General features: G+C 39.5%; 1 protein-coding gene across 7 annotated transcripts in view; it reads right to left on the bottom strand.

Moving 5' to 3' along the window:
• Positions 1-15726, bottom strand: part of ESRP1 (epithelial splicing regulatory protein 1) — a 66494-nt gene that overhangs the window by 11947 nt on the left and 38821 nt on the right. For 4 of the 7 annotated variants that reach the window (XM_063709378.1, XM_055349404.2, XM_019032716.3 and 1 more), the window contains exon 14: positions 2736-2886. The exons of the other annotated variants lie outside the window; for them this stretch is intronic. In XM_063709378.1, the coding sequence (XP_063565448.1) occupies positions 2736-2886 (151 nt within the window). The remainder of the gene's footprint in view (positions 1-2735; positions 2887-15726) is intronic. 7 annotated transcript variants of the gene reach the window in all.

The raw sequence follows: 15726 nt of genomic DNA, 5'->3' as shown, positions 1-15726 counted from the left end.
AGCCTGGCCAGCATGGTAAAACCCCATCTCTACCAAAAAAATACAAAATATTAGCCAGGCTTGGTGGCACGTGTGTAATCCCAGCTACTTGAGAGGCTGAGGCAGGAGAATTGCTTGAACCCAGGAGGTGGAGGTTGCAGTGAGCCGAGATTGCACCACTGCACTCCAGCCTGGGTGACAGAGTGAGACTCCGTCTCAAAAAAAAAAAAAAAAAGAGAAAAAGAAATTTTATTTACTCAACCAATTATTGCCTGGATATTTGCTTAGTTATGTAGTTATTATATAATTATATATAAAATAACTAGAAGTAAAATTAAAACCTCCCATTAAACTGGCAACAGCCAATACATGCACTCTAGGCAAACACAGATTACACTTAAGTGAACAGTTTTCAAAGAGTGTCATCCACTGATTTTATCATCTTGGTTGCCAAATCTAAAGAAGATGGAACCCTGTAGTGAATTTAACTGAGAACACGAAACAAGAAGGCATGTACTCTTCAAGACAGTAGAAAATACACGTTTTATGTAAGAATGATACAAACTTGGGTTAGGTGTAAAGATTTTTGAGTGAATGCATTATGACTGCCTCAAAGCTCAAATTACTGAAGAAGATATCAGAATAATTTGATACGTTGAATTAGATAACCGAAGTTCCTATGTAATCCTAACTCACTGTTCCAGTTCATAAATTCCAGGCACTTCAGAAATCAAGGCCAAATGCCTTGAGATGAAATAATATTGCACAATCGTTATGTTTCTGGTTATACTAGACAACTCTATTCCAACCCTGAATGGTTCTAAGTAGTTACTACAAAGAAAAACTGCTACAGACTGAAGTTATGTTATCTCAATTTTGAAGAATGTGAATCTTTTAGTCATAAACATAGAAATAATCCCGATTGCATGGTTGTGGTAAAATAAATACCCACAAATGCCAGGCATGACACTTTTTTTCTGAAACAGAGTCTCGTTCTGTCACCCAGGCTGGAGTGCAGTGCCGTGATCTTGGCTCACTGTAACCTCAGCCTCCTGGGTTGAAGCGATTCTCCTGCCTCAGCCTCCTGAGTAGCTGCGACTACAGGCGAATGCCACCACGCCTGGCTAGTTTTTGTATTTTTAGTACAGACGGGGTTTCATGTTGGTCAGGCTGGTCTTGAACTCCTGACTTCAAGTGATCCACCCACCTCGGTCTCCCAAAGTGTTGGGATTACAGGCGTGAGCCACCATGCCTGGCCGACACTCTTAATAATAAAGAGCAATTTTGCTTAATCTCATTACTAATTTATATGTAAGGCAACCTAATTCTATTCAGTGTGAATGTAAAAGTTTGTTAGTCAAACAAATGAAAAAGAAATTAATTCAGCTGAGTACTAAAACCTGAAACTTTCTTTGAACTTTCTTCACTTGGAAAACAATGGAAAAAATAAAATACACAAGTCAAAATGTTTTCTCCATAATAAGCAACCTTTTTAATAAGCTTTTAGTAAAATCTTCCTTTATAATCTAATGAATCAGATAGGAAGTTTAAAAAGTAACTTTTTTAACCCCTTTCAAAGTCTTCCAAAGGCAGCAAAATTGCTTAGGGAGGAGTGAGTATCTACTGACCTCCACCTTCCTTCAGCTTTTCACTATCAGCCATAGATTTTGTCAGAAAGTGTCCTTCATATGTTTAAAAGCCCCTGAGAAAATGACAGCCACTTGGTAGGTTTGGGCTGGTAGCATCGCCCCTGAGATAATTTTAGCTGAGATCACAGTCCTCCATGACTCACAGATGCCAAGCTCGTAAACCCATGCTAATCACCAAATAGCCTCTACAGACACAACCCTTGTAATGCTGTACTGAAAGTGCTCAAGGGCTATTTTAGAATGTGACTATTATTCCGAAAACAGCTTCTCCACTCCAAAGACTCAAGCAACGTTCAGATCCAGGAGGAAAGAGAACAATTTTTGCTATTAGTACAATAAAAAGACTGTAAGTTACTTATTTTTTAGAAATGGCAGGAAAGAAGGAATTCAAGACTTAGGTAATTATGTGACTTGAGGAAAGAAAGCTATCTGCTTAGATGGAATGGCAATGTTCACTGTTAAAGAACTCTTACTAAAAATCATCTCATTCTTTAGCATATGTGAGAAAACAGCTGATGGACACAGACTGGGGTAGAAAAAAACTGCCAAGAGCAAACATTAGTCACAAGAATAAACATGAAAGGCTCGCCCAACACCTGAGAGCTCATTCTAAGGTGTTACCACCTAAAGACTCATGAGTGTCCTAGGAGTTAGGCAATTTTTTTTTTTTTCAGGTTATCCAGAGGCCTCTGGCCATGTTTAAATACTCACCTTTAAAACCCATGTTTAAGTACTTATTGGTTTAGTCAAGGATTTGACACTTGACTTTGAATAAAACCCCTTAGCCAATCCTATTCTAGATGTAAACACTCATACTGCTGCATGTCTTAAAGAGCTTTCCCAAAGTAGCTCACTTTTCAAAAAATAACCAACAGATTAAGTTGGAAGACTTAAGACAGCATGGAAAAGCCTTAATTTTTGACAAGGGGATGAGTCTGAAGTTGGTCCCCACAGTGACTCCAGATCTATTTGTTTCCATAAGCAAATCCATTAGCATACATACACACACGAGTTTCATAGAATCTGTTTCTTTCCTGGCTGCATTCTGTAGGCAAATCAACTTAAGTAATAAGGGCACTGAGGATTATTCTCCTTCAAGCTACTGACCTGGTAACCTTGGAAGAAGTTAAGAATTTCCTTAACTCCAGTATTGTAGGCCAGGCCCTGCATTCTGACCACCGTGCCAGGCTGTGGAGGGACACCGCTAAGATTAGCAGCTGTAGGGAAGTAGCCAAGACTATTAGGCGAACCTGGGGGGCTAAAGGGAGAGAAAGCACAGTGAACCAATAGGAATAGACAATGTTGAATACTTACTACAAAAACATTAGTTACTTAAGGAAACAGAATTTCTCAAGGCAACCTTTCTTATACTTCTCAGAGCTGTCTTTCCTAAGACAGGTGAAAACACCACAGCAGTTCTGTCTCACATTTCCACGAAAGCCAAAAGTTGAAAGGCAGTGAGAGTAGTGCAGAATTACATACAGGGCTTCCTCACATCCCTGAGATTCTTAAGAGAAGGACAGAAGTAAGCCTCATGTCAATTCCACCGCAAAGCACCACTTCCGAGGCCCAGCTCTCTGACGATTCACCGGCTAGCTACCAAGAACACTAAGGCATGAAGAGGCACGTATACAAAGAACTAAAGGGAACCACAGCCACAGAGACCAGAAGTATCCAAAGTGATTGCACCGAAGAATAGACTGTTCTACCTATATATAGGAGCATGAGGAATAGCACAGCAGTACTACAGCAAATCAAAGTACTAGAGTGCCCATGGGTTATATTTTCCTGCCTTTTAAAAAATGGGGGTGGCAGACGTTGGAAGAGATACATAAAAATTAAATCAATCACCATTAACACAATGGAGAAAATTAATGAGTGGGTCTTCCGGTATATCTGCAACCATAACCTCCAAGGAACACCAGCCAAGTAAACACCCAACTTTATGTGACAACTTGAGTCATTACCATATTATGCAATTAGTTTCACCCTGTTCCCACCCAGTCTGTTTTCTACCTCAATTGGTGGCCATTATTAAAAATCTTTATTACACAATTCATTTTACATAATATATAGTTTAATATAATTAAAACTCATAATTGAAAATATATAGGGAATTTTTAAAAAGTCATCAGCCTAAAGAGTAATATAGACTTGCAACTTTGGATTATTAACCTTTATTCACCTTTCTGAGTTGGTAATTGTCCCATTTCAAGGATAATTAAACACATAATAGAAGGGACTAAAAGTCTTTGAGATTATCTATCATACATAATCCTAACAGATAGCTTAATAGGAATGGAGTCAGATGTGCCTCCAGTCCCAGACTCTGTCTCTAATTAGCACAGCAAGCTTAAATCACTTAATTCCTTCATTTGCTTACTGGGGGGTGATCAGCACTTTCCTAGTTTCACAGAACTGCTCTTCAGCTTCAGTGACTTAACATACCAAATTACTTCATAAACCATAAAAATGCTGTAACATTACTTCATTCTTGCTACTTCCGTCACCATCATATTTCATCATTTTAAAAATAATGGGAGCCTGAACTATTACTTTACATTAAGCTGCCCTTAACCTTCTATGTTGCTAAAGCAGTGGTCTTTAACTAATTTGCAAGTAAGAATCAGCAGGGGAGTTTTTGTGTTTGTTTGTTTGTTTTTTAAACAACTCTCCATTATGAGATACTACCCCAACAAACTAAAAATTAGAAACTCAAGAGAGCCAAACCCAGACATTGATATAAATATATTTTAAAGGCTACTATGTGATCACAATGTGAGATTTCAAGTCAATTTATGGGCAACTGTGAGACTAGAGAAAGAAGAAATGCTAAACTTTTGGTCTGAGTAGGACATTAGCCACTATTCAGCCATACCTCTTCATTTTTGCAGAGGTGGAAACATAAACTAAGAGTTAGATAATTTCTCAACAGGTCACATAAGTTACCTCTTGCCAAACTACAAGAATCACCCAAACTCTTGACTTCTGGTTCATTGCTTTCCTCCTATACAACTAGCATTCACTCAAAGATGGTGTTTGCTCAGAAAGATAGCAAGTCTAATACTCAAGGACCATCGGGACTTCTGCACATATTTGATTACTTAGACTTTTCCAGACTAGATATAAAAGGTCATTTTCACAGCATACAACTTACTTTCACAGCTTTATCCTGCCATATTCTATTCCGCTTGCCTAAAGATCTTCTATAAATTAAGCCCGAGGTCTCTAGTACTCTCAAAATATAATCCAGATAAAACTAGCCAAAGTAAATGTTGCACAACTAGAAATTTAAGCTTATAAATGACAATTATATTCTGCATCTAAGGTACCGTCTGTTCTGATGAAGCTTAAATACAACACAATTTGGATTCTTATCCTTATTTTTCACAGCTATGATTACCTGCTGTATACAAGGAATCGTAAGAAAAATTTAAAAAGTCATATATCTACCTGACAGGACATGAAAGTAAGAATTTTTCATCAACCTAAATTCTAGGCCGGGTGCAGTGGCTCATACCTGTGATCCCAGCACTTTGGGAGGCCAAAGTGGGCAGATCACTTGAGGCCAGGAGTTTGAGACCAGCCTAGCCAACATGGTGAAATCCCATCTCCACTAAAAATACAAAAAAACAAAAAAACAAAAAAAATTAGCCAGGCATTGTAGCTCATGCCTGTAATCCTAGCACTTTGGGAGATGAAAGTGGGTGATCACTTTAGGCCAGGAATTTGACACCAGCCTGGCCAACACAGTGAAATCCTGTCTCTAAAAAACAAAAAACAAACAAACAAACAAACAAAAAAAATTAGGCTGGGCACAGTGGCTCACGCCTGTAATCCCAGCATTTTGGGAGGCCAAGGTGGGTGGATCATGAGGTCAAGAGATCAAGACCATCCTGGCTAACACGGTGAAACCCCATCTCTACTAAAAAATACAAAAAAATTAGCCGAGCATGGTGGTGGGCGCCTGTAGTCCCAGCTACTCAGGAAGCTGAGGCAGGAGAATGGCATGAACCTGGGAGACTGAGCTTGCAGTGAGCTGAGATGGCGCCACTGCACTCCAGCCTGGGCGACAGAGCAAGACTCCGTCAAAAAAAAAAAAAAATGCCAGGCATCATAGCACATGCCTGTGATTCCAGTTGCTTGGGAGGCTGAGGCACAAGAATCACTTGAACCCAGGAGGCAGAGGTTGCAGTGGGCCAAGATCGGCTGCACTCCAGCCTGGGCAACAAAGTGAGGCTCTGTCTCAAAACAAAAAAACCCCAAATTCTAAATTTTAAGGTCTTTTGTGGATTACTAAGAATCAGCAAAAATAATTTACATTATAAAAATGGCAAGATAAAGACAACTATGAACTTATATGTAGAAAAATAAAAAAGAATTTACTAAAAAACTACTAGATCTAATAAGCCAGTTCAGCAAGGTTACATAAGATCAATACACAAAATAAATCAACTGCATTTCTATGCACTACAACAACCAAAAATAAAACAATTCCATTCACTATAGCATCAAAAATAATAGACTTAGAGAAACATTTAAAAGTGCAAGAGTTGCACACTGAAAACTACAAAACATTGTTAAAAGAAAAAAGATCATCTAAATAAATGGAAAGGCAGCCCATGTTCATAAATATGATTTTTTTTTTTTGGAGACTGAGTCTCGCTATCACCCAGGCTGGAGTGCAGTGGTTCGATCTCAGCTCACTACAATATCTGCCTCCCAGGTTCAAGCAATTCTCGTGCCTCAGCCTCCCAAGTACCTGGGATTACAAGCATGTGCCAACACATCTGGCTAATTTTTGTATTTTTAGTAGAGACAGGATTTCACCATGTTGGCCAGGCTGGTCTCAAACTACTGGCTTCAAGTGATCTGCCCACCTCGGCCTCCCAAAGTGTTGGGATTACAGGCGTAAGCCACCATGCCTGGGTAAGAATTAATATTGCTAAAATGGCCATACCACCAAATTGATCTACAGGTGCAATGCAATAGCTATCAAAATTCCAGCTGCCTTTTGTACAGAAATTGACAAAACTGAACCTAAAATGTATATGGAAATAAAAAGGATCCAGAATAGTCAACAAAGAAAAAGTAGGACGACTTTTTCTTCACAAATTCAAAACGTACTACAAAGCTACAGCAATCATTACAGTATAGTACTAGCATAAGGAGAGGCATATAGACCCATGGAATGTAACTGAGAGAACAGAAATAAACCTTTACACTTATTATCAATTGGTTTTGTTTTTGTCTGTTGAGGCATTTTATTTGCATGTATTATATCCCCAAGAACATGAATCCCAGGGTTTTCCCTCCTGTGTGTTTTCATCTTGCTTCTTCATGGTCTGTGATGCCAGCCGAAGTTGTCAGTATAATGAAACCAAACTGATGACATGGAAGCAGATAATTCTGCCACTTTTCTAGATCTTTGAGTTGCACATGAAATCTGAGGATGATCACATTTTTTTTAACTTGCCTGTGAGGTTCACAACAATTTCCCCAGCTCTGTGATCGCAAATGACTTCAAATTCGCCATTGTAACCATGCTTCATCATCAGTCAGAAACTGGACAATAACACTGGGCACAGCCTTCTAAGAACCTGATGTTTGCCTCTTGTTTTGACATTGTTGATGCTCTTAAGAGCAATGGTCAGGACATTCATGTGCACCATTTTGATGGCACAAAAACAGCTGGTCATAGATTTTTGATAAGAGTTATTAGAACGCAATTTGATGGGAAAGAGGTGTTTTCAATAAATGGTGCTGGAACAATGGACTATCAACACGTAAAAGGATGACTTTGTTTTTCTCTAAAGGGATGATTTTAGACCCCTACCTCACACCATACAAAAAATTAACTCAGATCGAATTATACCTAAATCTAAGAGCTAAAACTACAAAACACTTACAAAACATAGTAGTAAATCTTTGTGACCCTGGGTTAGACATCACACCAAAAGTGTAAGGGAAAAAAGAATAAATTAACAATCAAAATTAAAAACTTATACTTTAAAAGACACTATCAAGAAAATGAAAAGACAACCTACAGAATTGGAGAAAATATTTGTAAATGATGTCTTATAAGATCTCATATTTAGAATATATGAAAAAAATTTACAAGTGAAAATAATCCAATTTAAAAATGTGCAAAGGATTTGAGTAGACATTTCTCCAAAGATGCGCAAATAGCTAAGAATCACATAAAAAGATTCTCAAAACCAATGCTCATTAAGGAAATGCAAATCAAAATCATAATGAGATAGCAAACCCACACCCAAGAAAATGGGTAAAATTAAAGACAGTAAGAACTGGAAAGCAATTACAGAAATTAGAACCTTTATATATTGTCAGTGGGAATGTCAGATGGTGAAGCCACTTTGGAAAACAGCTTGGTTGGCAGTTTCTTGAAAGCTAAATAGTTACTATATTATCCAGCAATTCCACTTCTAGGTATATACCCTAGAAAACTGAGAACCTATGTCCACACAGAAACATGAATGCGTATGTTTCAAGTAGCATTATTCTTAATAGCCGAAAAGTGTAAACAACTCTAAATAGCCATCAACTGATGAATGGATAAACCAAATGTGGTATGGCTCTACAATGGATTATTTCACCATGAAAGGGATGATATATGTCACAATATGAATGAAACTGAAATATTATCTGGAATAGGAAAATCTATAGAAATAGAAAATGGATTGATAGTTGTTTAGGGGTGGGGAGAGGGGTCAGTGAAGAGATAGAGGACAGGCAAATGGGAGTTTCTAACTAATGGGCATAAGGTTTCTTTTTGGAGTGACATAATATTCTAAAATTAGACTGTTACATGATTACGTAAAGATTAGATTGTAAAATTATTCTACAATTGTAAATTTTGGAACTCTGTAAATATACTAAAAATGACCGAACACCTAAAATAGGTAAATTTTATCAAATTATCTCAAAGCTGTAATAAAAATCATGTGTATAGGCTTTATGGCAGTAGTTTAGAGAAATGTAAGGATTAAGCATGAAATTTTCTAATTGCACGCCAAATAAGAATAAAAAGTTCTTAAAAAAGAGCTATGCCAATTAGTAACTCATCTGAAGTTATGTTCAATAATGTCACTGTTTTAGATTTTTACCTCCATTATACCTTTACATTTCAGATTCTCAAGTGCCAGTATTTATTAACATATCATATATACATTGTGTCAATAATGTAACTTGTACTCAAAAGATATAAAAGTTCAAAAATTGATACGACCACAGAGGAACCGAAGGATTAGGGACAAATGACCAAGTCAATGTAACAGTGTATTCAAAGGTCCTACAGTTTTGGAGACTGTACCACATCAAATAAACTAACAAGGAGACTGTCCTTGAGCTGGATAAGCAACCTTAGGGTTACCTGAACAAAGAGCTGAAGGGATGTGAGAGGAAATGAAGGGAAAGAAATTAATACTAGAGGGGCTGTTCCAAAGGCTTGTATCCAGAAAACTGCTAGAGCATCACAGTTGCAAAGACATTAATTACTTAGGATCACAGCCAAGGCTCCTTCAGTAAGCTGCACCAAGATCATGTTAGGAAATTACTGAATGAAATACATGAGTTAATATATTATAAAGTTGCTGAAGACTTCCTCCACTGCAGCACTTAATATCCTCTGTACATATATAGGTAACGTAGGCCAGCCCTGGTGGCTCATGCCTGTAATCCCAGCACTTTGGGAGGCCGAGGCGGGTGGATCGCTGGAGGTCAGGAATTCGAGACCACTCTGGCCAACATGGCAAAACTCTGTTTCTACTAAAAATACAAAAATTAGCCAGGGTAGCGGGTGCCTCAGGAGACTGAGGCAAGAGAATCGCTTGAACCCAGGGGGCAGAGGTTGCAGTGAGCTGAGATTGCACCACTGCACTCCAGCCTGGGTGACAGAGGGAGACTCTGTCTCAAACAAAACAACATATATAGGTATTATTAAGTTTTTCCAAGCACAATGTAAATAAAAATTCCATTTCCCTGATTAGTTATGATATCCTTTCCTTTAAAATTATGAATTTTACCATTCAATCTTCCTTTGCTTTGACTACCTGCTCCCAGCCCATTGTTTTGTTTTTGTTGGCTTTTTTTTGAGACTCTGTCTCCCTGTCACCCCGGCTGGAGTGCAGTGGCACAATCTGTAACCTCCATCTTTCATATTCATGCCATTCTCATGTCTCAGCCTCCCAAATAGCTGGGATTATAGGCATCTGCCACCATGCCTGGCTAATTTTTTTATTTTTTCAGGATGGAGTTTTGCCACGTTGGCCAGGATGGTCTCGAACTCCTAACCTCAGTTGATTTGCTCTCCTCAGCCTCCCAAAGTGCTGGGATTAGAAAGCCACCATGCCCAACCCTACTGTTTTGTTTTCTGAGACAGGGTCTCACTGTCAACCAGACTAGAGTGCAGTGGCACAATCACAGCTCACTGCAGCCTCAAGCTCCCGCACAGCCCACTGGTATGCCAATATCAATTTAATTGGCCAAGATTCTGTTATTGGACTATCCACAAATTTCTCCCTACGCTATATTTTCCAGACCCTGACATATATTGTCTAGTTTTATAATATACAGTGTAGCCTAATAAATCATATAAAATTATATGTAAAACAAGATATGAACATACTGGATGCCAAGATGCCCACATCAACATACTCATAATATATGCTATGTTGATAACAAGACTTATAATACTCTTCCTCCATTTAATAATCACAAAATACAAACATTGGTAATACTAATTAATATTATCAGGTGATTTCTAAAATAAAGGTAGTCAGAAGTATGAGAGTATTGATAATATTCACAATTTGAGGATTTGCCATATATAGATATATATGGCTCTTTTTTTTTTTTTTTTTTAAAGACAGGCTTGTGCTGTCTCCCACACCACAATGAGCACGATCACAGCTCATTGCAGCTTCAATCTCCAGGCTCAAGCAATCCTCTAGCCTCAGCCTCCCAGGTAGCTGGGACTACAAATGGGTGCCACCATCCCAACTTAAATTTTTTGTATGCCCAGGATGGTCTCGAACTCCTGGGCTCCAGCGAACCTCCTACCTCGGCCTCCTAAATTTCTGGGATTACAGGCGTGAGCCACCACGCCCTGTGGACTTGCTATAATTTCACTAAAAAAGAGAGGCCAAAGTATCATATGTATGGTTAGAGAAATTGATTAAGTGGAAGATTAGAGAATTACAGTCTCCCTTACAGTCTCCCCTCTGAATGAGTGACTACATATTGTTTCACATTTTTGAGAAACCCTGCAGAAAAATCTAATCATCACTGCTTTGTAAAATGACCGCACAGAACCATTTTACCAACATTAACATCCCTAGTGTTACAAATACCACATATTTGGGAGTAACTGGAGACATACTGTTTCAATCCTTGCCAGTGTAAAACCTAAAGTCAGTTTTCATGTAGGAAACCTTTAAACTGACTTTAATTTTCATCTGAAATTAACAAGGTTAACTTTTCGAGATTCTTCATGGATTTAATAACTACAGCAGTCTATGGACTGATGACTACCTCTGGACGCTGGATTTCTGTTAGTGCTCCTAAAAGTCCATACAGGCTTCTCCAGGCCTGCGCTTCTACCACTCAGAGAAAGTCTAAGGAACCAAACAAATAAATAGGAAAACACTTTGGCACAAATAAATAAATCTTCCAAGACTCTATCTCACCCAAATACCCGGCAAATTTATGTGCTGTCAAAAAAGTTTGGTAACTAAACTTAAATCTACCCCAAGGCCGGGCGCAGTGGCTCACGCCTGTAATCCCAGCACTTAGGGAGGCCGAGGCGGGTAGAGCACCTGAGGTTGGGAGTTCGAGATCAGCTTGACCAACATGGACAAACTCCATCTCTACTAAAAATACAAAATTAGCTGGGCATGGTGGTGCGTGCCTGTAATCCCAGCTACTCGGGAGGCTGAGGCAGGAGAATCGCTTGAACCTGGGAGGTGGAGGTTGTGGTGAGCTGAGATTGCGCCATTAAAGTTTTTACATTAGCAAAGGGTCATTTCCTCCCTGAAAGCCATACTGAACTCTCGCTGACTAGTAGTAGAGAGTGAGTTGCCCATGGCAGTTGTTCTTCCTTACATCATTTAGAAACCTAATCCAAACTAAAAAACCTGATAATCATAATCATGACCACCCACAAAAATTACCTGGCACTTCTCTCATATTATAATATTGCTTCATATTGCATCACTATTACTATTATTTCTAGCATCATTTCATTGGATGCTAAATTCTTGTTTGCATTTGTGATACTAAATATTTAACTTGTAAGAAAACTTTTAAATCAAGAATTCTTTTTTCTTGGTCCTATGAGAACACTTGCAACAACAAGCAAATTAGAAAGCAAACTGATTCCCATATGTTACCATTGGGATAAACTAGGCGAAGTGTACAAGGGATCTCCATGTATTATTTGTTACAACTGCATGTGAATCTCAATAAAAATTTCAAGTAAAAAAATAAACTGGAATAAGAAGAGCAAGTTCAAAATAGGAAATGTAAGCATCTCTCAGAGGCTTGGTATTCTTCTGGTTCAACTACAAAGAACTCCAGGATAGAACACAGTAACACAACAAACCAAAGATCGATGTGTTTAGTAACACATACATATTACTAAATATACATATTCATAGGCCAGGCGCGGTGGTACGCCTGTAATCCCAGCACTTTGGGAGGCCGAGGTGGGCGGATCACTTGAGGTCTGGAGTTGGAGACTAGCCTGACCAACATGGAGAAACCCTGTCTCTACTAAAAATACAAAATTAGCTGGGCGTGGTGTCACATGCCTGTAAACTCAGCTACTTGGGAGCCTGAGGCAGGAGAATTGCTTGAACCCAGGAGGCGGAGGCTGCAGTGAGCTGAGATTGTGCCACTGCATTCCAGCCTGGGCAACAAGAATGAAACTCCGTCTCAAAAAAAAAAAAAAAATATATATATATATATAGAATAATGAATATATTGAATAATGAATATATATATGTATATATACACATATATATATTCATTCATTAGGTTATAACAAAAGTTGGTTTTAAAACAAATGGTTACCCCAAGAAAGACAATGGTTATTCCTCACCATAAAGCTTTTATACAAGCATGCACAGTTTACTTGTGACTACATCACTCATTAAAAAAAGTAAAACTTCCTGTGCTTCCTTTGTTGGCGCAAAATGTTGTTACTTGGCTGGGCATGGTGGCTTACACCTGTAATCCCAGCACATTGGGAGGCTGACATGGGAAGATTGCTTGAGCTCAGTACTTTGAGACCAGCGTGGGCAACAAAGTGAGACCCCGTCTCCACAAAAAGTCAAAAAATTAGCCAAGTGAGGTGGTGCATGCCTATAGTCTCAGCTACTTGGGAGACTGAGGCGTGAGGATCGCTTGAGCCTGGGAGATCAAGGCTGCAGTGAGCCATGGTAGCGCCACTGCACTCTGCCCTGGGTGACAGAGCCAGACTACATCTCAAAAAACAAAGACAAAAAAGATGATGTTACTTGTAATTTATAGTGTTGTACGAAAGGCAAGAGATGCATAGAAGGTATGTATGTCATTCAGTCTTTGAAGAATCAGCATGTCTCCCACCTATGCAACAGCTTTGATGCAAAGGAGAATATTCTTTTCTGAGAAAAATGAGAGGTCAGAAGAAAAAGTAGAGCTTGATGTAATGAAAGAGAAAAGATGTGAGGTAACTGATTTTGCATTGATAATCAGAGGGGACCCAAATAGAAAGCCCTTCTAAATATTTTTCTGCCCTAGGCTAAGGTATGAGTCACTGGGTAACTGAAACCCTCTTCTGAGGTAGAGAAGGGGGTGAAAAGCCCAAAAAGAGAAAACAAACCACATGAGGCATACATGCTTTCATTTCACCTGCTCTTCCAGATGCTGTTGTGACAGCGTCATTTATTTTTATTTTTTGAGACTGAGTCTCGCTCTGTCACCCAGACTGGAGTGCAGTGGCATGATCTTGGCTCACTGCAACCACCGCCTCCCAGGTTCAAGCGATTCTTCTGCCTTGGCCTCCCGAGTAGCTGGAACTATAGGTGCCCACCACCATGCCCTGCCAATTTTGGTATTAGTAGAGATGGGGTTTCACCATATTGGCCAGGCTGGTCTCGAACCCCTGACCTCGTGATCTGCCTGCCTTGGCCTCCCGAAGTGTTGGGATTACAGGGGTGAGCCACCACACCCAGCCATTTTTATTATTTATTTTTTGAGACGGAGTCTTGCTGTGACGCCCAGGCTGGAGTGCAGTGGCACAATCTTGGCTCACTGCAGCCTCCGTCTCCTGGGTTCAAGCAACTCTCTTGCCTTAGCCTCCCTAGTAGCTGGGATTACAGATACTGACCACCACACCCAGCTACTTTTTGTATTTTCTAGTAGATGGAGTTTCACCATGTTGGCCAGGCTGGTCTCGAACTCCTAACCTCAAGCGATTTGCCCATCTCAGCCTCATAAAGTGCTGGGATTACAGGAGCGAGCCACCATGCCAAGCCAGTTTTTGTTTTTTTTTTTTTTTTTTTTTTTGAGATGGAGTCTTGCTCTGTCGCTCAGGCTGGAGTGCAGTGACATGATCTTGGCTCACTGCAAGCTCCTTCTCCCGGGTTCACGCCATTCTCCTGCCTCAGCCTCCCAAGTAGCTGGGACTATAGGCACCCACCACCACGCCCGGCTAATTTTTTGTATTTTTTAGTAGAGACGGGGTTTCACTATGTTAGCCAGGATGGTCTCTATCTCCTGACCTCGTGATCTGCCTGCCTCGGCCTCCCAAAGTGCTGGGATTACAGGCGTGAGCCACAGTTTTTTATTTTTAGTAGAGATAGAGTCTCACTTTGAGACTCAGGCTGGTGTCTAACTACTGGCTTCCAGTGATCCTCCCACCTTTGCCTCCCAAAGTGCTGGGATTACAGGCATGACCCACCACTTGTGGCTTTTTTTTAATGGAAGAAATTTAAAAATAAAGAAAAACACAAGAGCTTCTGATTAATAATATCCCTAGAATATGCTGTTTCAGATTTCCCACTTATCAGAGTGGAGGCCAAAACATACTTGAGCATTTACATAACAAAGTTTTTTAATGGCCTCAAATGCCCAGTAGTTATGCCAGGTTAGAAATTAATGTTTTTCACCGGGCGTGGTGGCTCACACCTGTAATCCCAGCACTTTGGGAGGCTGAGACGGGCAGATCACCTGAGGTCGGGAGTTTGAGACCAGCCTGACCAACATGGAGAAACCCCTTCTCTACTAAAAACATAAAATTAGCCAGGCATGGTGGCGCATGCCTGTAATGCCAGCTACTCAGGAGGCTGAAGCAGGAGAATAGCTTGAACCCGGGAGGCGGAGGGTGTGGTGAGCCAAGATCACTCCATTGCACTCCAGCCTGGGCAACAAGAGTGAAACTCCGACTCAAAAAACAGAAATTGATGTTTTTCTATCAAAATTATAAAACATCTTTGGCATATGCTTTTTAAATCATACCAGATTTGCAGCATAAATAAGAGCATATAATTCCCATGTTTGAATGCTTTCATGTTGTTATGTAGGTAATTTCACTAAAAGTGGGGAAATGTAAAATAAAATAACACACTCTAGGGGTTAATTTGGAAGTATTAGCTTATATATAATGCACCTGACCTTCGTTTTTAAAATTCCACTTCTGTAAAACTGTCCTACAGAAATACAAGCATGTCCCCTGTAACCCCAGCACTTTGGGACGCTGAGGCAGTGGATCACTTGAGCCCAGGAGCTTGAGACCAGCCTAGGCAAAATGGCAAAATCCCATCTTTAGTCAGGGAAAAAAAGTTTGAGAAAGAGAGATAAAATCAAGTATTTAAAGATCAACATGAGCTTTAACAGAGAAAAATTAAAAGTACAGATATCTACAAATAAATTATATTTTTACTCTTTGGACATTTTGAGGAATTTACAAGAATGAGGTAAATATACACAGAAGAAGTCACTGACACATTTTCAAGTTTTAAAAAAAGAAAGAAGGAACGATTAGACAGTACTCATTAAGATGTCACATTATTTAGAAGCATACACGTGTATTACCAAA

The sequence above is a fragment of the Gorilla gorilla genome, chromosome 7 (assembly GCF_029281585.2).
Source record: "Gorilla gorilla gorilla isolate KB3781 chromosome 7, NHGRI_mGorGor1-v2.1_pri, whole genome shotgun sequence".
NCBI lineage: Eukaryota > Metazoa > Chordata > Mammalia > Primates > Hominidae > Gorilla > Gorilla gorilla.
The sequence above is the reverse complement of the archived record's forward strand: the minus strand, read 5'-3'. Positions and strand labels throughout refer to the sequence as shown.